Source organism: Bubalus bubalis, chromosome 6 (assembly GCF_019923935.1).
Source record: "Bubalus bubalis isolate 160015118507 breed Murrah chromosome 6, NDDB_SH_1, whole genome shotgun sequence".
In the NCBI taxonomy this organism is placed as follows: Eukaryota; Metazoa; Chordata; class Mammalia; order Artiodactyla; family Bovidae; genus Bubalus; species Bubalus bubalis.
The window spans coordinates 23,058,786-23,081,239 of record NC_059162.1 but is presented as its reverse complement, the minus strand read 5'-3'; the positions used below and the strand labels follow the sequence as shown (position 1 = coordinate 23,081,239).

The window sequence follows — 22,454 nt, the reverse complement described above, 5'->3', positions numbered from 1 at the left end:
GCTGGATTGTTTAATTTACTCCCTATTTGCCTTTTTAAAAAAGCATCTTTCCCCAATTTATTTTGTAAATTTCAAACCTATATAAAAGTGGCAAAAATAGTACAGTGAATACCCATGTACATTTTTATTAAGATTCACCAACTGTTAACATTTTGCCACTTTTGCATTATTTCTTGCATGTATGTGCATGTACAGACAGATGTAATGTTTTTTCTGAACCATTTAAAAATTATAGAGATCATGACATTTCACCCCTAAATACTTCATTAAACAAGAGTAATCTCCCGGGTAACTACAATTACCATGTTCAGTCAATGTAGCTTTAACATAGTTCTAGCATCTACTGTGCAGTCTATTTTCAGGATTTCCGCTGTCCTTGTAATACTCTTGATAGCTGGTTGTTTTCTTCCCCCCCCTGCTGTCATGGTTCTTTAGTCTCCTTTAATCTAGAACCATTTTCTAGCCTTTTTTGTCTTTTTTTGGCATTAGAGTTTTTTCAATTTCAAGTGTAGTTGATTTATAATGTTGTTTGTTCCCAGTGTACAGCAAAGTGATTCTGTTGTATATATCTTTATCAGATTCTTTTGCATTATGGTTTATTACAGGTTATTGAATATAGCTCCCTTTGCCGTACAGTCAGACCTTGTTGTTTATCCATTCTGTATATAATAGTTTGCATCTGCCAGCCCCCAGTTCCCAATCCAGCCCTCCGCCATCCCTGCTCAGCAGCCACAAGTCTGTTCCCTGACACTGACATTTTTTAAAGCTCTGGGCCAGCTAATGGCCCTCAGTTTGGCTCTGATTGTCTCCTCATGGTTAGATTCAAGTTAAACATCTTTGGCAAGAATGCTGCTTGGGTGATATCTTTCTTGGTGCAACGCCTCAGGAGCACATGTTACTCCTTGTGTTTTGCTCAGTGATGTTTAGTCATTGGGTTAAGGTTGTATCCACCAGATGTCTCCATTGTAAAGGTTCGTTTTCGCCTTTGTAATTAATAAGTGATAAGTGATCTGCTCAAATACCTTAAGGTGTTGATGGTTCTGTTTCCCACAGCCGTTCACCCAATGGCTTTAGCATCCTTCAAGCTTGCTTGTACCCACTGTTACTTTGGTAGTTTAGAAGACTGATTTTCTGTTTCTAAAATTCCTTCTTTCTTAGTAGTGTGTCTTCTTGTATAAAGAAGAGGTGCCCTTTCCCTATCCTTTCTGTTCCTTTTGTTTGTTTATATCAGTATGAAGTAATGGGTTGTTTTTTTAAAAAAAATATTTTATTACCCGTTTCTGTCATTCTTCCACGTGATGACCAAATCATTTGGGATTTGGCTAATTGGAGCCCCTTCAAACTGTTTCTCTGTCCTTTCAATAATTCTTCATCAGTTTTTGATTACTTCCATACTTTCTGGCACAAGAAGATGTTATGTAATTACCTTTTTCTTTGCCTGCCTCAGCCCTGAAATTATCCATTATTTCAAGGAGCTCTCTAGTTCCTTTTAATGGGTAATGGCATTTATATACTAATATCTGGGCATAAGATAAGTTCATAACTTCAGGTATGTCCTTTGCTTCTAGGCCCTTTTAAGTGAAAAGAGCTAAGGATGTGTATGTGTGTGTGTATCACCTTTTGATACTGGTTCCTCTAATTCCAGTTTAACAGTAAAAGTTCTTTCTCTCCCTTATTTTATATTTATATCTCCCTTCTCCCAACATTGAGAAACCTGGTTACCTGTAACATCACTATATTTATATATTTGCCTAATACAGAAAAATAGTCTCAGAATGGCTATATGAATACCACTATCAAAAGTAAATCTATTAAATAATGTTTAAAATTTCTTTGTAATTCTTATTATCCTCAGAATATTTCCAACTGAGGATGTACAGTTGAATATTGGGCTCAAAAATTATTTGGATTAATTTTTTAAGTTGTATTCTGGGTGATTATCTTATCTATTTGCTGTTTAGTTGCATTCATTTTTGTTAGTATTCAGTTTGGGCTTTTTCTTCCTCATTATTGTTGAACTAACTTTACCCATTGATAATAAAACATTAAAATGGTTCCAAGCTCAAAAATAGAGAAAAGTGTACTCAGAAGCCCCATCTACTTCTCTGTCCTTTCTCTCCTGTTTTCACTCATCCTCTGAAGGCAACTGGTTTCATTTCTGAGGTATCCTTCCTGTGTTTCCTTTTACAGAAGTAAGCAGATTAATCCTATATGTATATGTAACACGCATACATCCCCTTTTCCTAACATAAAACATACTCCGTAGATGTATTCTTTTCTAAACAGCTTGTTGTACTTAATATCTTAGAAATCACTCCATATCAGTTCATAAAGATATTCCTCATTCTTTTTTACAGCTATATATAGAACTTCATCGTGTGGATATACTATACGTGTTCAATCTTCTTTTTATAGGCTTATAGATGGATTGCAGTGTTTTGTTATTACAAATAATGCTGCATAGAACATCCTGTGTATGTATCTTTTGTTGTTATTGAGTTGTATCTTAGAATAAATTCCTCAGAAACAAGGCAGCACAGATCGTATTATGTTGATACTGATTGTAACCAGCACTATGTATTCATCTTTAGGGGACTTGGATACAGTTGCGGGGCTGGAAAAAGAACTGAGTAATGCCAAAGAGGAACTTGAGCTCATGGCTAAAAAAGAGAGAGAAAGTCGGGTGAGTTTTCTAGTTAAGTCTAATTTCTAAGTTCCTATTTTTTTTTCAAAAGAGTTTTAAGTATTCAAGAGGGAGAGAACATATGTGTACCTATGGCTGATTCATGTTGATGTATTATAGAAATCAACACAACATTGTAAAGCAATCATCCTCCAATTAAAGGTAAATAAATTAAAAAAAAAAACTTTTTTAAAAAGGAAAGAGTAAAATTCTCCAAATATAATATCTGGGTCCAAATGCAAGTTGAGCCTTTTTTCTTTCTGGAGAAAAGTAGAAATTGCTTTATATATACATTATCTCACCAAGATGCACTTGTTTTTATAAATGAGGATTATTAAAACTTTTTAAGTGCTGAAAGAACACAGTTTTCTTTACCCACGTCTAACTGGAATAAAATAATTATAGAGGACTTGTGAAAAAAATGAAGTGCTATATAATTGCTGCTTATAATTATGACAGATCCATGAAATTAGTTTTAGAAACATAGAACAAGAGACATTCAAGAAAGATCCGTAATGTTTATTGAGAACTCGCTTTATGTTATGCACTGCACTGGGCATTTAAATTAGCACTAATATTTACAACTCTGCAAAGTAGGTTAATGTTGGCCGTATTTTACAGAAGAAGAAGCTGAAACACTGTTTTAAAAGATGAAGGAGAGGAATCATTATGTGGCTATAAAATACTAAAGCTACAATTTAAGCTCAGGTCTTCTGTGACTCAGCATGCTTCCTCAGAACTCCTTTCCTGGAGCAGATAATTTTTCCCATCCATATGCTCTATTTCTAGCGACAGTTTTCATCATTTTCTTAGAAGAGGCCTCTCAGCCTTACAGAATCCCTTCCCCTTCTTCCTCCCTATACAACTAATTGTTTGTCTAACTTGGACGAAGAGAGAGGAAGCTTTAGGGACACAGTATAGGGTTACAGGCTAAAACTAAAAACCTTTATGTCAAGTGTCATGGGTCCCTAAACTAAGTTTAGTTGGCCAGTCTGTATAGCTCCTCAGTTTTTGTTCCACCTCTTTCCCATAGTTAGATCTATAATATAAAACCTGTGTTCATATTTGTGATGAAATTATCTTATTGTATTTCTTTTCATTACCACATCTCTCCTTACAAACAGAATCATGTTATATGACTCAAGTTTTGAGGATGTGAAATTGTGTGGTATTTTAAAAATACGAGTTTAAAAAAAAATCCCCTAGTTTCCCTCCTTTTCTAAAATTTCAGTTCTACCCTAGCCATTATGTTGTTCCTGTTTCTATCACATATACTCAATTAAGACTAATGTTTCTGGACTTCCCTGAGATCCCACATGCCATGCAGTACAGCCAAAAAAAAAAAAAATTAAAAAAAACAAACCAATTTGGTATGTTTTGTAGTGCTAACAAAAAGTAGAGGACATCATTAAAACCACATTACAACTTCCTATGAAACATGCTTTGATATCACATGGTGTGGTTTATGGATCTGATCCAGTAGCTCACTATTCATGTTCTAGTTTTTATTTGCACTACTGGTTGATAATAATATGATATGGAAAAGCATCTGCTTCAGTGTCAAAATGTAACCATGACACCCACTGTTTCCTCTGCCCACTGACTTCAGGATTTCTTTCTCCACAGATGGAACTCTCTGCACTCCAGTCCATGGTGGCTGTGCAGGAGCAAGAGCTGCAGGTTCAGGCTGCTGACATGGAGTCCCTGACCAGGACCATACAGATTAAGGAAGACCTCATAAAGGTCGTTCAAAGCTTTTGAAAGACTCTTGGAAATGATTCCAGCTCAGAATACCTTCACCTTCAAACAGCACTTAGATTCATTGAGTCCCGGTGCCGTTGCTTGTCTTCTGGACGCAGTGCTTATTTGAGCCTCTTGGTGTTACCATGTTCTCTCTGACTGGTATCAGAGTGGCTCAGATTTCATGAAGAAGCTATTGTTACTATCACAGCTTATTAATATCCCACTTAATGCCTAGTAGATTATTTCAAGAGCATTTGTTCTGCTGCTGAATAGCATTTTTTTTTTCATTACTATCTTTATTACTAGTTTTTTTACTTTTAGGACCTGCAGATGCAGCTGGTTGATCCTGAAGACATCCCGGCTATGGAACGCCTGACCCAGGAAGTCTTGCTTCTTCGGGAAAAAGTGGCTTCAGTAGAATCACAAGGACAGGAAACGTCCGGAAACCGAAGACAACAAGTAAGCTATTGGAGTACAGGCCTTATTTTTACTGCAAAATAAGCAGTGAACAAGATGTCAGTTACTTATGATGGTGGCTGTTGCTGGAAGTTCATCGAGAATCTGTGCTCCCAGGTTCCCCTCCGTGGCCAGTAGCAGCCACAGGTGCTGCTTTCTAGCACGTGAGGTTCCATTGTAACTGCTGCCCCAGATCTGACCTTTCTTGAGTGCCAATCTTGTTATTAATCGAAAGACCGGTTTACCTGTACTCCTCCGTGTCTCTGTTACCATGTCTCTAGACACTAACTACTCATCTCACTCCAAACTGGCTTTAACGCTACCAGTTCCCTTAAACAGGTTGCCGGTCATGCATTATCACAGGTCGTCTTCTTTCAAGCACTTTACTGTAGCTCACAGTGACACCTGTCTGTGACTGATGGATGTCTTTTCCCCACCTAGATAGTAAGTTTGTCCTTAGAACCTGGCACAGAGAAGGGGCCCAGTTAATGTTTACTCAGTGGATGAAGAGCACTTGTGAGTCCTGCTGTCTGTGTCCCTCTTGCCCTATCCTGGCTTTGTCTCCCTCTCCTCCCTCTTAGCCTGTCTCCTGTGTTTCTGGCTTTGTTTTCTTCTTTCTTCTTCTTCCTCCCATAGTTGAATTCTGCCTTATACAGTTTAAAAGATAAAAACTTTATGACAAATATGACATTGACTTGAAAACTGTAGCGTACTATATAGAAAGGTTAAGTCAGTAATGACATAGTGAGCTGTTTGAGTCATTGTCTGTGCTGATACCTTCTTTTGATCTCTTTCTCAGAATTAACTGTGGCTTCATGTTTCTGCTTGCGTGTTGCTTCACTTCTTTTTCCCCTCAGTTGCTGCTGATGCTCGAAGGACTGGTAGATGAGCGGAGTCGGCTCAATGAGGCCTTACAGGCAGAGAGACAGCTCTATAGCAGTCTGGTGAAGTTCCATGCCCATCCAGAGAGGTGAGAGAGTGACTGCATTTTTTCCTTTTATTCCTCATTATGTGAAGATGCCTACAGCTTACAAAGTGGGAAGAAAAAGAAAGTGGACCATTACTGGAGTCCAGTTTGTCATTCGTTTTATGGATTCCTCTGAGCCTCAGCGTCTAAATTAAGTCAGGAATACTTCCTGTTTCATGTAGTTATTGCAAAGATCAAATGAGAATACATGTCAGGTGTCTCAATTAGTACCTTGCATGTAGTAAGAACTTGTATATTTCTTTCATTTGTCTGCTCCTTGTCCTATTAAAGGCTGCTTCATTATATTCTAATAATAAGAGTAAGACTATTAAGGGCCCTGATATTCACTGAATGTCAGTGAAGAAAATATATTTGTTGTTATGGCTACTATTACTGCAGGATTACCAATAGCCATCATGATGAATATGTTTTCCTGTACCTCTTAATTTTTGGTCATATATATTATTATCTTTCTGGTACATTTTCTGTTCTCTTTATTTTTTTTCTTGTTTTGCCTTCCCTCCTAGCCCCTTTCTTTGTTTCCTAATTTTTATTTTTGTCACTCTTCAGCTTTCTCTAATGTATTGCTGAGTTAAATTTGTTTTCTATCTCTTTCAAGAAAATGAAGGCAGAGGAAGGGTATGATAGGACCACTTGTGTTACTTGTTAAAGAATCTGACTCTTTGTGAACTGCATTCCTTCTCAAACTGTAAAGTTTGGTTAACAAATGACAAAACATACATCTTCAGTAGCAACCAACCCTACTTGGCTCAACATGAATTCAGTTTACAGTTAGTTTTTCCTGGGTTTTGGTTTTTCAGAGAAGGCAATGGCACCCCACTCCAGTACTCTTGCCTGGAAAATCCCATGGATGGAGGGCCTGGTGGGCTGTAGTCCATGCGGTCACTAAGGGTCGGACACGACTGAGGGACTTCACTTTCACTTTTCACTTTCATGCATTGGAGAAGGCAATGGCAACCCACTCCAGTGTTCTTGCCTGGAGAATCCCAGGGACGGGGGAGCCTGGTGGGCTGCCCTCTATAGGGTCGCACAGAGTCAGACATGACTGAAGCAACTTAACAGCAACGCATTCAGTTAGAAAATGAAATTTCTCCTAGTAACCTTATAGTGGTGTTAGCTAAATATTAGGAACTATAATTTTATGTCAGATTGGCCCAGAATCTCGGATAAAAGGACAAACTTTACAGAAAGCAGACCTTGCTAGTCTACCAGCAATGAACAGAGGTGCCACAACAAAGACCACATTCATTGCCTGTATTCTAGAGACACAGTAAAATGTGTCTCCTAAAGTCTCATGGCTCAGAGTGGCACTGTTGGCTCTTTGGAAGCATCTATGGACTCATTATGGGCTTCCCTGGTAGCTCAGTGGCAAAGAATCTGCCTACAATGCAGGGGACACAGGTTCGATCCCTGGGTCCAGAAGATCCCCTGGAGGAGGAAATGGCAACCCACTCCAGTATTCTTGCCTGGAAAATCCCATGGACAGAAGAGCCTGGGGGGCTACAGCTGTGCGGTTGCAAAAGAGTCAGACACGGCTTAGCAACTAAACAACAACAATGGACTCATTACATTGATGGCTAATTCATTTTCCTTCCATGTGTGGCATGTTTAATCAGCTCTGAGAGAGACCGAACTCTGCAGGTGGAACTAGAAGGGGCCCAGGTGATACGCAATCGGCTAGAAGAAGTTCTCGGAAGAAGCCTGGAGCGCTTAAGCAGGCTGGAGACCCTGGCCGCCATTGGAGGTGGGGAACTGGAAAGTGTGCGAGTTCATCACGAGCATGGCTTCTGAGCACTGGCGGGTCAGACTGCAGCCCGGGATGGAGACCCTTGTGTGCACTAACCAGAGAGCCCTGTCTGAACTAAACGGTGACTTACTAATGCTAGAACTGGTACACGTAGCATCACCTATGAAGTGAAACTCATTTTAGTCTACCTGTATTTCACTGTTCGTAACTGTCTCTAAGTTGAATGGTGGAGGTTACAAGGTATATTTGCACACTCTAAATCATTCCATTTTAGTTTCCTCACCCCCCTTCCTTCTTTTCCCTTATCCCTTCTATGGGCCAATAAAGTTTATTCCTCCCCCACTTCCACAATCCATTTCATATATTCCATATCATGTCATAAATGCATGTGTGTGTATTTTTTTTGCCATTCGATCAACTCCTGCTCTTTGAGTGAGCAATTTTTTAATCAAAGGTTCAAGATGAGAGAGAGAGAGAGAATGAGAGTCCGTAAGAATGACTGCAGAAATGGTATAATCCTTAGAAGGTAATCAAAGCTAAGACTTGCAGTAGTAGACTGAAAGTATTGGGAAGGCCAAGTTAAAGAGCAGAGGCAAAGACTGTTAAAACATTTATAGTAAACCTTTACCTCTAATATTGTTTCAGAGTTGATTATTGAATGACAGTGAAAAGAGATTAGATGCAGGTTAAATTAATTTTTTTTTCTTTAAATCAAGCATATAATATTTAGTCAGAACATAACTTTAAGGAAGCTCCCAGGTCTTTCAGGGTCAGAATTCTCCACATAAAAGGATAATTTCAAATGTAATGTCCCTTTCAAGTTCAGTATTTCACCAAATAACTCATTATGGTCAGAATAGCCTACTTCTTGTAATTTTTTCATTGGTAGTGGCACTAGTTGGAGTACTATATTTTTGACTTTTTAGTGCTTTTGCATTTCTTCATATTAAAACAACTAAGGCTTCTGGCTTTGATGTGTTTGAATAGTTTAGAAAGAAATGTCACACATCTTTCTAGGTTTTGGTCATTGTCTCAGTGTTTTGTTATTGCAACATGATGGAAGTCAGAAAGGAGGCCCTTTAGATTATACTTCTGGTATCTTAAATATCAATGTAATTGATGTCTTAAATATCAATAAAAAATAACAGTAACCAAGGTTACTTTGGAGCTTTGCAAGCTCCTGAGATTTGTTATTTCTGCTGGGTATAATTTTCCTAGCTTAGAAGCTGAAGTTTCAGATTTTAAACATGGAATTTGAAACTAGGGATTGGGGCTGTTGAGCACCATAAATGGAACTGAGTACCCTTTCTAAACTACGTGGAGCACAATGGTTTTTCTTTTTTCCCTCCCATTTTTTTACATGACATTTTACTTCTTTCACATTCATGTGCTGACATGGCTTGTTTACATTCTAAATTCTGTCCAAGTTTCTGTAACCTCAGCAACACCTGTAACAGAGCATCACTCTAACGTGGACAGGGAAGAAAATATTTTCCTGGAGAAACACCCTGGAATTCTCTGATTGAGTAATTTGCAAAAGATTGTTAGCCGTAAGCTTCCTCTTAGATGGAAATGCTTTCCAGTTTTAATGGGCTTGCTTCGAGGGGAAAAGGCATCATTTAATAAAGGAGATAGGAAGTATAAGCTGAATCATCCATTTTTTTCTTAGTCTTCCAATTTTTAGTGACCTGTTCCTGCACAAAGGTTTTTGTAACATTCTAGAAGTAAAGAAAAAGATAATCAAGCTGTAGAAACATCAACCCACCAACTAGCCTGTCATATGATTACAAGGCATTTAGGAAATGTCTTTTCTTATTTTTACTAATAGACCAGTGGTGCTAAGTTTCCTGTTAAGATTCAACCATGGGTGATATTTGGCTTCTAATGGCTCATAGAGATTACAGTAATTTAGGTAAGCTACTACTTCCGTTTCTGTCATCCTACAAGAGTAGGCATTTCCCTTGTTATCTTGAACAGTTGCTAAATGTCAGAAATGTTAAGGTAGTGGAATGAATAATGAGAAACCCAACTTCCTACCAAAAAATTAACAAAATACATAGATTGGGGGAGAAAGTAAATGAACTCTAGTCCTGATTTGGATCCTGAAAAGATGGAGTAACTTGTTCTGTAGTTTCTTACCTTTGATATTGGTCCTTAGGAAACATTTTAGAAAGTTAAGGGATTTAGTGGCACAGAAATTAGAAGTTTGATCTTAATACCATAGATGTGACTAAAAGCTGGTTCTGACTTTCTGGTCTATATAGTTGGAATAAGGCTTGTGAACAGTGCCAACTGGAGAGAGTTTGCCAGTCTAACAATTTTGTGTGATATTTTGGCATCTTATTAGAGAATATGGTTCTAATGAATTTTGCTCTGTATCCCGCAGGTAGTTGATGCTTTGGCCCCTTCATTCATGTACTCGTATTTAGCATGCTATAATAAGATTCCACTCCCTCCTTAGGAGCGCAGACCTTTTCTTTTACTGAATTGTTCTACCTTTGCCAGGAGTTTTTCAATATTACAGTAACTTTAGATAAAGCCTTGTGTGCTTATAGAACCTTGTGTTTGAAGGGGGAAAAAGGTGAAATAAAATGGAGTTAAATTCTCACTCAGACTATGCTTAATTGGAAACAGAACTTAAATTCAGAAGAATCTGAATTTGGTAGATTTGATAGTATTGATAGATTTGGTCTTTCACATATTTCCTTTCTGGTTGTAATGGTTGTAAGAGGTCAGGGTAATTGAAGTCTATATAGTTTTTAGGAACTAAAGAGTTGAAAAGGACCTCCAAGAAGATTTATATAATGAGTGAAATGGAAGTCCTTTTGATAGATATTTCCTTTAAACTCTTTTCTATTACAGGATTAAACTGTATCATTGAAGTCTGATCATTGATAATACCTAGTATAAATCAGCATTTTCTGGTGTTCTCTTTTTAACTATTTAGTCAACTTACAGTAACTTTTTTGAAAAGGCCTGATGGGACTGTTTTAATATTGTCAGCCTTTAACTCTTATCCTTAACCCCCCTCGCGCCCCCTCCCACACCCACTTCTCTTCATTCATTTGTGGACAGCAGCAGTATTTTCATTTCTTCTGCTTCCTCATTTGTATTTTTAAAAGATTTGTCTTTGTCATTATGTACAGTCAGAGATCTGTGAAAGAGCAAGAAAATCTTGACCTGAATAGGATAGTAGATCCAAGCCGTAAGTTTCCTGAGGAGGTTCTTTAGTTTATTCTACTTGCACCATTTATATCTAAATGACCCCAGTGGCAGATTTCTATAAAAGGCCTATCACTGTTATGCTTGCTTACACTTCTAATCCAGTGTCTGGTTGAGAAGTTTGGCTCACAGCTTCAAAACAGTTCAAGAAAATTGATTTCAGTTCTCTCTGCTTCAGTCATCTTCTTCCTCTCTCTGCTTCAGTTGAATCTAGAATCCTCTGATTAGGACAAGGAGAAACAGATCAGATTACACCCCAAATTGCTCCTGTCATTGAGGTATAAGTGACCTACCTAAAATCACTTCCCTTTGGAGTGTAAGCCCTAGAGGAAACAGTTGTTTAATACCTTTGCTTTCTTTGAGCTAGTATTAGAAAACTCTGGTTCCTGTTGATATGATCAAGTTATTGTTTTCTGACTTACTGGTCATTTTCTTTCTTTCTTTCTTTTTTTTTTTTTGAAGTCACAGAATCTTCACATCCCTGAAAAACTTAAGTTGCTTCTTCAACTAGGGTCTCACTAGTAACTCTGCAGGTTTGCAGCCAATGTGCAGGGATATGTGACAAACTTTGTAGAGAGTAGGGAAGGAATATAGTGACTCACACACTTTTAAAGTCCATTTTCCATCCTGCCTTGTAGAAATGGTACTAGAGGTGTGATAAGTGAAATTAGCTTTGGTTTTCAGATACTAATATCCTGTGAGACACAAACATTTAGAGAATTTTCTCTCATTTCTCTTTGAGGTGAAGCTCAGAGAGCTTTTATTCTTCTACCTTTGGTACTGCAGAATCATTTGTACTGCAGAAAAAATAGCTGGAGATATGAAGTTTATATTAGGCAACCCAATAAGAAAAACAAGGAATGAGTCCACAGGCCAGGAGGGCAGAATAATTTCTTTGGGGTGATAGTTTCTATTGTCTTAAAGCATTTTAGAATATGGATTTAAGCCACCTTGTCACTAGGCATTTGGAGCAATTAACTTTAAGTCATTTTTATTACAATTAAAAGACAATCATATAGATTGTAAGTAGTGTGAGTATTGACAGAAGGTAAGTCCTCAACTTCTTCCCATATCATCACTGAGCCAGGATAAATTTCCCAAATAAAAAATCAGTGTTTGCAATTTGCTTCCAACAAAGGATGGGAAGCGGAAGAGAGACATTAAACTGTAGTGCTAACAATACTAATTTTATCAGATTTCAAATAAGAGTAATTAAACTTATAAAGTGATATACTAATTCTTTTTGCATTACTTTCCCTTTTTGTTATTTAAAGTCAAATTCCAGAAATAAAAATCTTTATCATACTGTTTTCTTCTTGCTAAAGCTGGAAGGATAAAATAAAAAGTTCAGCAACATCAGAAAATGTTTGATCTAAAATAATAATGAAGAGTATGGTTGTTAAGTACATGAACCAAACCGACTTCCTTGTTCCCTTTGAGAACTCATGATTGTCCAGCAAATGCATGTAGATTTGTTTTTAGTGTATAACATGAATAGACAGTGCTTCCTTTTGCAATTTCAAAATAATTGCTTTGAAATACCCCTCTCAGTCTGTAAACTTTAGTGGCATGTGTATATACAAGTATGTTTTATAAACCATGAATTTGTGTGTTTCCACTAAGTATGATCAATTTGATAATAAAAGCAGGTTTACTTTTTACCACTTAAAGTTTTGATCTTAGGGCTGTTGAGGAAAATGTGATTCATAACAATTTAGATGAAGAAGGAAGTAACATGTTACATCCAGTAACTGGGCACTAGATCCTTTTAGGCCTATTTACCCACCAAAACAAGCTGTAAGTTTTCATTTCTTCATGGCACTGTGTTGTGTTAAACTGTGTTAACATTTGTGCTAGCATGGAGCATGTACTTTTCTATATATAAGTGTTAGAATTTCAGCTATTTTAGTTGAAACACAAAATTGTTACTTATCCAATAAAAGTATCAAAGGCCAAACAGTAATTATTTGGTTTCATTCTTAAAAGATTAATGAGAAAAGTAGAGAAAGCTCTTTATCTTTTTTTTCCCCTTATAGGAGAACCAGTCTATTGATGATTGTACTAAAACTCCAAGTTAAATAAGGCTCTGAAATAAGTGAATGCCTTTGTATTTATTTAACTAAAGGAAGGAAGCAGAAGAAACCTGAATTTTTCTACTCTCAAGGAAATGAAGCTAAAGAAACGGCATTAAACTTCCCCTAGAAATGTGAAATGGATTACTTTACCTTAAAAAACCCTTCCTGCTCTGCTTGCTGAAGGAGAGTAGTGGAAAGTGGGATGAAAGTTTGAGGAGCCTATTGTTATGAGCTATCCGGGAGATAGTGAAAGACAGGGAAGCCTGGCATACTACAGCTCATGGGGTCTCAAAGAGTCGGACACAGCTGAGCAACTGAACAATTGTTATGATGGGTGGTGCTGTCCCTGTGTATGTTCTGGAAAGGTCTGTTTCTTGTGTTCTTTGAGGAACAAAGAGATCATAGAAGGAAGAATTCCTTGATATTACAGAATTTTAAGTCACTGAAAACAGTTGCCTTCTGAATTATAAGCTTGTAAGCTGGAAGGGTACCTAAGAGATACTGTGATTTAAAGACAAAGATACACCATAAAGGAACTTGACTGCAGACACGTGTTTTGTTGTTGTTGTTTTTCCCCTAGCTACTTTGGTTCTAATATTAGAATGTCTAGTTAAAGAATTTTATTTCTCAGGAGAAGCTTATGGAAGACTCTATGAAATCTTAGTTTTCTTATGGTTCTAGAAGGGAATGGATGCAGGTAAAATTGCCGTTTGATAGGAGACCTTTTTTCTTTGATCCTCTCATGTAGGATCATAATATTTAAGTCATCAATAGTTGGTTCATGAGGTGAACAGGTGAAAGTTCTTATAATTTCATGGTACAGTGCCTAAGAGTGAGAGGGAGGTGGGCCTGGAGGACATAAAGAGCCTGGCACTGACGGAAAAACAGCCAGGCACTTGTTACTGCAAACTTGTTCATGCTATAAAGTTTAGCTCTTTAAATCACGCTTCAAAATTAGTCAGCTATGACTCCTGTGTTCTGAGTAACTTTATGGGAAAATATTATTCCTTTTCTGTTTGTTGCATATAAATGTCTTAAAAAGAACACAAGAATGACCGTAGAGTAGAATTTGGAGAAAATGGTCTTGTTGCAGCCCAGTTGGGGCTCATTACTGAAGAATTAAAATAACACTTCATGACTTTCCCTCAAGGCTTATTTGTGCATGGTGGAGTTTTAAGGAGTTATTATTTAATGATGATTAATCCTATTTGTTAAAAGACCTATTCAAGAGTTCATCTTAATCTACTGATCTGTGTTTTTTTCAACTGTCTTGCAAAGTAGGAAGAACTTAAAAGAGTGTTACTTCAAACCTCCATAGTGAGCAGTGAAGAGGTAGACTTAAGATCAAATAGACTTAAGATCATCCCCTGAAAACACTGTTGTTGTTTGGTCACTCAGTTCTGTCTGACTCTTATGACCCCCATGGACTGTAGTCCACCAGACTCCTCTGGAAGTCCATGGGATTTCCCAGGCAAGAATACTGGAGTGGGTTGCCATTTCCTCCTCCAGGGATCTTCCCGACCCAGGGATCAAACCTGTGTCTCCTGCATTGGCAGGCGGATTCTTTACCACTGAGTGTTCTGTTGAGTACATTTAGGTTCTATGCCCTTTTTCAACTCTCTACTTTCTAGCACATAAACCAGTTTGCCAATAATATTGTAAAATAGTAATAATAAGGAATATACTGAGTGTATGCCAAGCACTGTTTCAAGCACTTCAAAGGCACCAAACCCTTTATAGCTGAAAAGTGTATGGAGTGGATATTACTATTAACCCTAAGAAGTGAGGGAACTAAGTCATGAAAAGGATTTGTCTAAAGTCACGTAACTAATGATGCAAGCAGAAATCTAACCTAGACAAACTGGCTCTAGAGTTCATGTTCTCAATAAGTATGCCATCCTCAACTTAAAAAGCACAAAAGTATGACTTTTTGCCTCTGTGATAAAAAAGACCTTATATTTTCATACCACTTAAATTTTGCCCAAAGATTTTAAAGTATTGTATTTTAGAAGTTTATTTCTATGTACTTTATAGAGTCAGATAGTTGATAGAAAATAATGCTTCAAGAGAGGGAAGTTTTGGTAGCACCTCCTTCTGTGTGATTCAGGGCCTTGAAACTCGGGAGAACCACAACTTGAGAACTATTATTGAAGCCTCAAATAAAAGTTTTTAATAAAATTTCCAGTCTAACATGTAAAACTTACCCTGGAGATCGAGAGGCAAGTTAAATTTGAATGAACAGGTTCTTAGCTTTCAGTAGTTCTAAAGATGGCAGAACATTTTATTTCATATTTATCAAACATTAGCAATAACTTCATCAGTATAAAGTATAGCACCTTTAAATTAGAAATTTATGGTTCTGAGAAGTGTTTTGTTGCTTTGTAAAAGCTTAGAAAAGGGTATTCTCCACCAAAGGGAAGTTCTTACTGTCATTTTAAAAACCAGGAATGGTAACAGCAGAGGCTGTCTACTGTAAACTTATGGGTAGGACTTTGTGTGGGATAAATTATTTCAATATTTTATATATATATATATATATATATATTTTAATTTATCCCTCAAACAAACACATTCAAAAAATCCTTTTGCATTCAAATTAGTAAAGGCTGAGGTACCTGTCAAGCTGCCCTGAAGGAAGTACCGCAGACTGCTGCTGCTGAGAAAATGAATAAGGAAAACAAAACCCCTATGCAGTAGAGTGTCAGGATGAAATGGGCATTTTTGCTTTGTCTCCGTTTAACTCTTGATGAAGTCAAAATCATGGTATCCTGCCCCAGAGTGAATTAAAGAGAGAACATTATTAGAAAGGCAGATGTGGCATCAGAAAGGTCGACAAAGGTAAGTGGAGGGCAGAAAGGGTTAGACAGAAGCCTTCAAGGCCAGTGACAGCCACCCTTTCTAATCTTCACTTACCTTACTTCTGGAATCCTGTTCAGGAATCATCGTAGGATGTGAGCCCAGTGTGGTATGGTGGGGGTGAGAATCCTGACCTCACAGAGCTGAACTTTCTTCAACCACAGGATTATTCTTTTCAACACTCAGAAGGGAAACAATATGAAAAGTGTGTTTTTTAAGTCTGTCACTGAGTGGAACAATTCATTTTCTTTGTAGAAAAAGAAAAAAAGGTTCTGATCTCTATATTGTTCAAGGAACAGTGAACAATAGTGTTCAAAGTGAGCATAATACAACACAGTTGTCCTCAAGTGAATTAGCACCCTGGGTTCAATGAGTTCCCAAAGCAGCCACAGCTTAGGAAGTGTGTTCATTCACCTCTAGAAAACCAGTGTCCTGAATGAGATGGTTCTGGGGCTGGTTTAAAAAAGTAAGTATTGGAAATCTCTGTTGTACAGCAGTCTGCCACAGAGCTCTAAAGATGCTGAGTGGTAAAGGTGTCCCCTTGTGAGCAGGGCTTTGCTGAATAGGGTACTGCCTTGGTCCAAGGTGAACACAACATTCACGGTAAAGATCAGCAAATGAGTCATAAAATTAAGCTGTTAGGACAACATGCTTTTAGTACTTTTTCATGAGATTGGCCGGGGCCATTGCAAGTACCCTGGCATAACCTTGCAGATGCCGAGAGATGGAGTGTAGGTGTGAGCTGGCCTGCTCATCTTACCTGTAGAGGGTAGTGAATGCTCATTATTTATGCAGAGCCTTTCATTCATGGTGTGTGAGCTCAGGAGCAGGTTCTCTGCTCTTGGAGGAGGAGACAAAAATCTGATTTGTCACCAGAAGGAACAGTGAGTGGTCTCTGCCTGAAAGTCCAGAGACTTGCCATCTTGGCATAGCTCTTATACAGGGCTAGCTATAGCTATGTAACTGTGGTCAAGCCACCTAATCTCTGAGGCTCAGGTTACTCAGTGGCCAGAAGAGGAGTTGTAACAGGTTGGTTTCTGAGTCCAGGGTCAGAACTGGATCTCAGGGTTCTCTAACTTGTGCAGGTTCTGTAAGACCCAAGGAGTATCAACGATACATTTTCTTTGGTGTCCAGATGAATTAACCATTATAAATTCCTACATTTTCAGAAGAAATCAGTAATGTGAGTGATAGGTCTTAATCTAAAATTTGATGAACAGTCTTATTTTTACAGATGTGGAGAAGAAGGAACACCCTATATTTGTGCTGTCTGAAATGGCAGCCACCAGCCAAGTGTATGACTATTTGAATTACATTTAAAAAGATAGACAGACAAACATTGGGACTGTTATAAGCAAAAAGCTTAATGAAAATTCTTTTAAGCAGTATCCATAGTTTCAGATACAAAATTATGAATAGTGTTTGTATTGCTACTAATTCTCTCAGTGCCAGCCAGAATTTCTTCAAACAGATTAGACATAACAGGATAATATTTTTATAAAAGAATATTTTACTTTTAGACGTTTGAAAAAAAATCATTTCCCCGGGCTCAGTAGCCACGTGTGACTAGTGTCTACTGAACTGAACAGCAGAGGCATAAAATTGCAAAAGCTTCTGTCGGTCAGCACTGCCCTAGACGTATATCTAGACCATGAACTGCAGCTACTTGTCCCTTGGTGTGGGGCATAGATGTTTGTGTCCCAGGGTGACTGTGTTCATTTTTGGTGAGTGAATGAATGGATTAAATTCCTTTTAGACAAAATGGTGCGAGAAACCCTTCAGGCACAGGATGTTGGCATTGGACAAGGGTTTGAGGGCGATGGGAGGAGGGGAGGTAAGAGGAGGGGGTTAGGAAACGGCTGAACCATTCTCGGCCCTGGAGCTGGACTAGACCTCAGCTGCTGTAGGACAGAAGACCCTTGCAGGAAGGTTCCTCATCGAGGTAATCACCCCATGCACGACCGATCCCAACAATGGAAACGTGGGAGGAGCAGGGCTGCCCCGATACCAAGGAAATCGGGGACCCTCTCCGCACTCAGTGATGGGAAAAATTTGTCACATTGGGTCCATGTCACAAAAGGGAAAATTATTACATAGGGGCAGGAAGGAAATAATTCAGGGTTTCTGGAAATAAGTGAGAGGGGTAACCACTTAGTCCTGCAGTCTAACAGCTGTGCAGTTGAAGCCAGCTTACCTTTTGAGGTTTAAGCTGGAGTGTTAGTAACAAAGTATCAGTGATGACTTTTCTACAGTGTTGGTGCTGCCTTCCCTGTCCGCCCTTCTGGCAAGGGGACCACTCTGGGGGGAAAGGAAGAAATCAGAGGTGGATGGCAAAATGAGTGTAATCTAAGCTGCTGTCTGGAAGGCACCTGCGAAGGGAGTCACCTTTCTCTTCTGGACCCACTCCTAGGTACAGCTGCAGGGGACGACACGGAGGATGCGAGCACGGAGTTCACCGACAGTATCGAGGAGGAGGCTGCACACAACAGCCACCAGCAAGTAAGTCCAAGCTAGGTCCTGGGGTCCCGGGGTGGAGGGCTCAGAGCCCTTCGGGGACTGGTGGTCTCCTGCAGCCACCGTGGGCCTGGCGTGAGAAGCTCTCTTTGTGCATAAACCACTTCCCTGTCTTCTTCCTGCTCTCCCCAAGTTTCCCAGCCACCTTTCCAACCCCCATTCTCACTCCATTTTTCTTTCCAATCCACCCTTTTTGCTCCTTGTATCTCGTGCTCCTGCTCCCTGCCCCTTCCTGTCCTCCTTTGCCCCTATGTACCATCTATAGCTATAGCTTCAGAAGAATTTTTACTCACAACAAAACCATGGACACTTACCATCTTGGGCTTTTGTAACCGAAACACATCCCAGAAGACAGTCACCAAAGGGCCACTTGGGGAGGTGGCAGGCCTGGCCCCTGCTTCAGGAGAGTCCTCTCTGAGGAACTACAGAGGACTGGAATGCCTCCAAAACCAGGCTCATTCTCGGGGAAGTCTCACTATATAAAAGAGAACTTTGTTGGGCACCTGACTGCTCAAGTGGTGATGAGTCAGTGACCAGCAGATGACACTTCAAGAGCAAGCCCTGGTCGGACCTCAGAACGTGGTACCCAAGGCTGAAACATTGTTCTCATTGACCAGCAGTGAAAGTGTAACCAGCATTTTCTCGAGTTCAAGGGTAGAATGTCCTGGACTTCAGTCACCAAGAGTGATCCCATAGCATCCACTGGAACGCCTCTGTGTCTTCACCTTGCCCAGGGACATTTGGCAATCCCATGTCCTAAAGGGACCGGGTGTATAGATTTTTTCAGGAGCAAGTGGATCATTGGTATCTGTCGTTCTGCAGAAGCAGCTGGGCGTTTCCAGAGATAGCTTCCTTGGAGCAGTTGGAAAACGGGGGGAAATGAGTCTGCCTCTTCATCTCCTGCACAAGAAAAAGACGAGGCACATCTAATAATCCTACAGAAAGACCCACTTGAGCAGGACCCAAACCTCACAGGATTGGGCACAGTCTTTGACTCTTGAGGACATAAGCAGTTGTCTGAAACACCTCCCGTTCTCAACACAGTTTCTCTACCTTCTACCAAGACCCCCTTTGTGTTGCTCTAAACACACCTGGCCCTAACTTCTCCCTTGAGTTCCTGCATGAGCTCCACTTCTCTTTTTGCTTGGACAGCTTGTGAGTCCTCCTAACCAATGCTTGTAACTTTAATTATGTGCTCCGTTGCCCCTCTGGGCCGATCCCTCGCCTCGCCTCTCACTCCCTGATTGCACTGAGGATCTTGGGTGGGAGAGAAGGGTCTGCAGGATGTGAAAGTATCCACTCTCACATGGAGCTTGACTGGGATGTCAGCTGTTAAGCTGACACTGATGGTTATTGACTTCAGAGTATATGAACAGGAGCCGCAGATATGGGAAGAGCCAGATGTGGTCCAAACCATGCGTGATAGTTCTCCACTCTGATTCTCAGTTATAGGCAGACTGGTTTGTAAAGTCACTTCTTCCTCAACCTTCTTTTTCCTATAGCTGAGAGTGGAGAAATGATCAGACTACATTTTGAGGTCAGTCCAACTCTGGAATAAATTGTTACACTGGGGCATTTGTACTTGCCTTGCAGTGTCTTCCCCATCCCTTGGCATGTGTTCAGTTGCTTCAGTCGTGTCCGACTCTTTGCAACCCCATGGACTGTAGCCTTCCAGGTTCCTCTGTCTATGGGATTCTCCAGGCAAGAATACTGGAGTGGGTTGCCATTTCCTTCTGCAATCACTTGGCATAGGAGATACTTAATAAATTAGACAAGTATTTATCTGTTGGATGAAAGAATATCTTGGGTAAGCACTGTTTTTCTTTGCATCTCCTTTCCTTGAGAGTCAATCTTCAGTTCTGGGAAGGAGGTATGTGAAATCATTGTAAACTTACAGCAAGTTTTCTGAAGGTTGTGGGCGTGGTTCTTCTGCTACCAATTCAATAAAGCTTGTTTTGTCATAACTGTCTTGTGTCCAGATTCTCAAAAATGTATCTGCTTGTTTCCAGGGAACTGGTCCCTTAAGGTTGTGCTCTGAGCTTCTCCCAGTTATGTCCTTGGGAGTAGACCTTATTCTCAACACCAAGCTCCCTTCCTGCCTCAGGCATACACACACTTCCCCTTATAAACATATCCATCCAACTTTATGTTCCTTTTAAGGCAAGAACCAACTCTTGGCCAAAGCATATTGCTCCATCTTTATTTTTGGACTCACCCTCCTCAGGAAGTTTCAGGTCTGGCCATAATGGTAATTTCCCCCAGGTACCTCTCTCACAATTCCATTCTCAATCAAATGTAAAATCTATAATACCTAGGAAATCCTGTGAAAGAAACTAATCATTGTCTTTCTTCATTTGAACTTTTGCAATAGAGAAAACTAATCAACAGTCACAAATGCAAAGGAGAGAAAGGCAGTGATGAACTTGAAAAAGGGTCATTTTTAATACCTTAATGCTGTCTGAGAACTGAATACATTGTGGGAGGTATGGAGCAATAGGGCTAAAACAAAGCCATTCTATTCAAATAAGAGATCAGGTTTGCACATTGACTTCTGTGGGGCAAATGGAAAAACCAGCACACCAAAAAGTTGAATTATAAAATGGAAGCAATAGAACAGAAAAATTAGGAAATGCGAAAAACAACAACAGCAACAATAATTTATGCGATATAATTAACAATAGAACCAAAGGATTCATACCACTATTGCATACACTGACACCCTGGGGTTTTGCTTGAGGAAAAACAATAGAAATATTAGCTTCCCATAGATGATAAAGAAAAAAATAATTAAAATGCTAGATCCAGAATCACTTTTCATGCATTTACATTTAAAATTTAAAGACAAAGCAGCCAAAATAAACTCCCTTGGACATTGAAATATGAAAAGTCAGATTAGCCTGGGAACAAATCAGATCTCTGTTTTCTCATTTAAAAGTAAGAAATCAGACCAGATAAACCATATGGTCCATTCTGGTGTTGACATTCCATGGGTTTTATTTTCCCTTTTTAAAGAAAGCCAGTGTATTTAAATCAATAAAAGATAACATACATCCAGAAGGCACTTAAAAAATAGATGGCATCATTAAAATTAGACATTATTTTTAAGCAGAAGGAACCCTTAAGGTTTCCCTGGAGTAGGAAATGGCAACCCGCTCCAGTATTCTTGCCTGGAAAATTCCATCAAGAGAGGACCCCTGTCTTTGGGGCCCCAAAGAGTCAAACACAACTGAGCAACTGAGCACCCTTTATTAACAGCAAAGAATAACTGTGTCCATATGCAAGGCTGATGGCAGTGTTTATTTTAGGTAAGTTAGTTGCAAAGAGTTTATGTAGAAAGATAATGTCACATAATTTAAATGAAAGGTTAGGTCATAAGCTTTCAAAAGTGGTTTTATCCAGTCCTCCTCCTTCATTTTGCCCCAAGTGCTTCGTGGCACATGCAGGGATGGCCACCAGTCTAAGCCTGGCAGCAGAGCCATAGAGACATTCTCAGGAGCCTCCCAGATCTCAGGCTTACAGCTGCAGGTGGGATTGGTGCTGGGAAATGAGCACACATAGGCAGCTTCTCCTTTCTTCGTCGAGAGGGCAGAACTTGCACATCTCTTCACAACCTCCAGTGCTGTGCTACTAAACGCTTTACACATACACACCATGAATCAACCCCACCACGCACCTGAAGCCTAGATTTTAACATGCTGTTACGAGGTCCAAAGCAACAGTCAGTGGCTTTGAGCCAAGCCAAGCAGATCTATTAATCACTGATTCATTTAAGCTCCTCTGAGCCCTGTTTTGTTCAATATATTCCTGATCTAATTGAAGGAATCAAGTATATAATTAATTCTACAAGTCATTCCTAATCAAGTGGCCAAAGAGTCGGACACGACTGAGCGACTGATCTGATCTGACATGATTTATGGAGATGCACATAAATATTTTGATGATGATTGTAAGTGGTCCTTTGTAGCCAGAATGAATTTGTGACAGGTACAAGTCAGTATATTTATAGAGAGAAAACATGACCCAGAAATAGCTGTGTGGAGAGGTGGAAAATTGGGAGGTCAAAATCAACTTGAAGTTAAGCAAAACCCCAAAATGCTGCCGCTGAAAGGAAAAAGAAGCCATTATAACATTGGGATATAAAATTAATATTTGACAGGAAAGAAATTCATG

The 22,454-nt window shown here is 39.3% G+C and overlaps 1 protein-coding gene across 24 annotated transcripts in view; it reads left to right on the top strand.

The window, feature by feature from the left end:
• LOC102407486 (phosphodiesterase 4D interacting protein) overlaps window positions 1–22,454 on the top strand; it is a 240,015-nt gene that overhangs the window by 181,403 nt on the left and 36,158 nt on the right. For 23 of the 24 annotated variants that reach the window (XM_044944467.2, XM_025288006.3, XM_025288000.3 and 20 more), the window contains 6 exons: window positions 2,592–2,683; window positions 4,310–4,426; window positions 4,748–4,885; window positions 5,740–5,852; window positions 7,487–7,614; window positions 18,181–18,269. In XM_044944467.2, the coding sequence (XP_044800402.2) occupies window positions 2,592–2,683; window positions 4,310–4,426; window positions 4,748–4,885; window positions 5,740–5,852; window positions 7,487–7,614; window positions 18,181–18,269 (677 nt within the window). Of the gene's footprint in view, window positions 1–2,591; window positions 2,684–4,309; window positions 4,427–4,747; window positions 4,886–5,739; window positions 5,853–7,486; window positions 7,615–18,180; window positions 18,270–18,549; window positions 20,249–22,454 lie in introns of those variants that run through there. The other variant, XM_006049344.4, reaches the window with a different exon arrangement.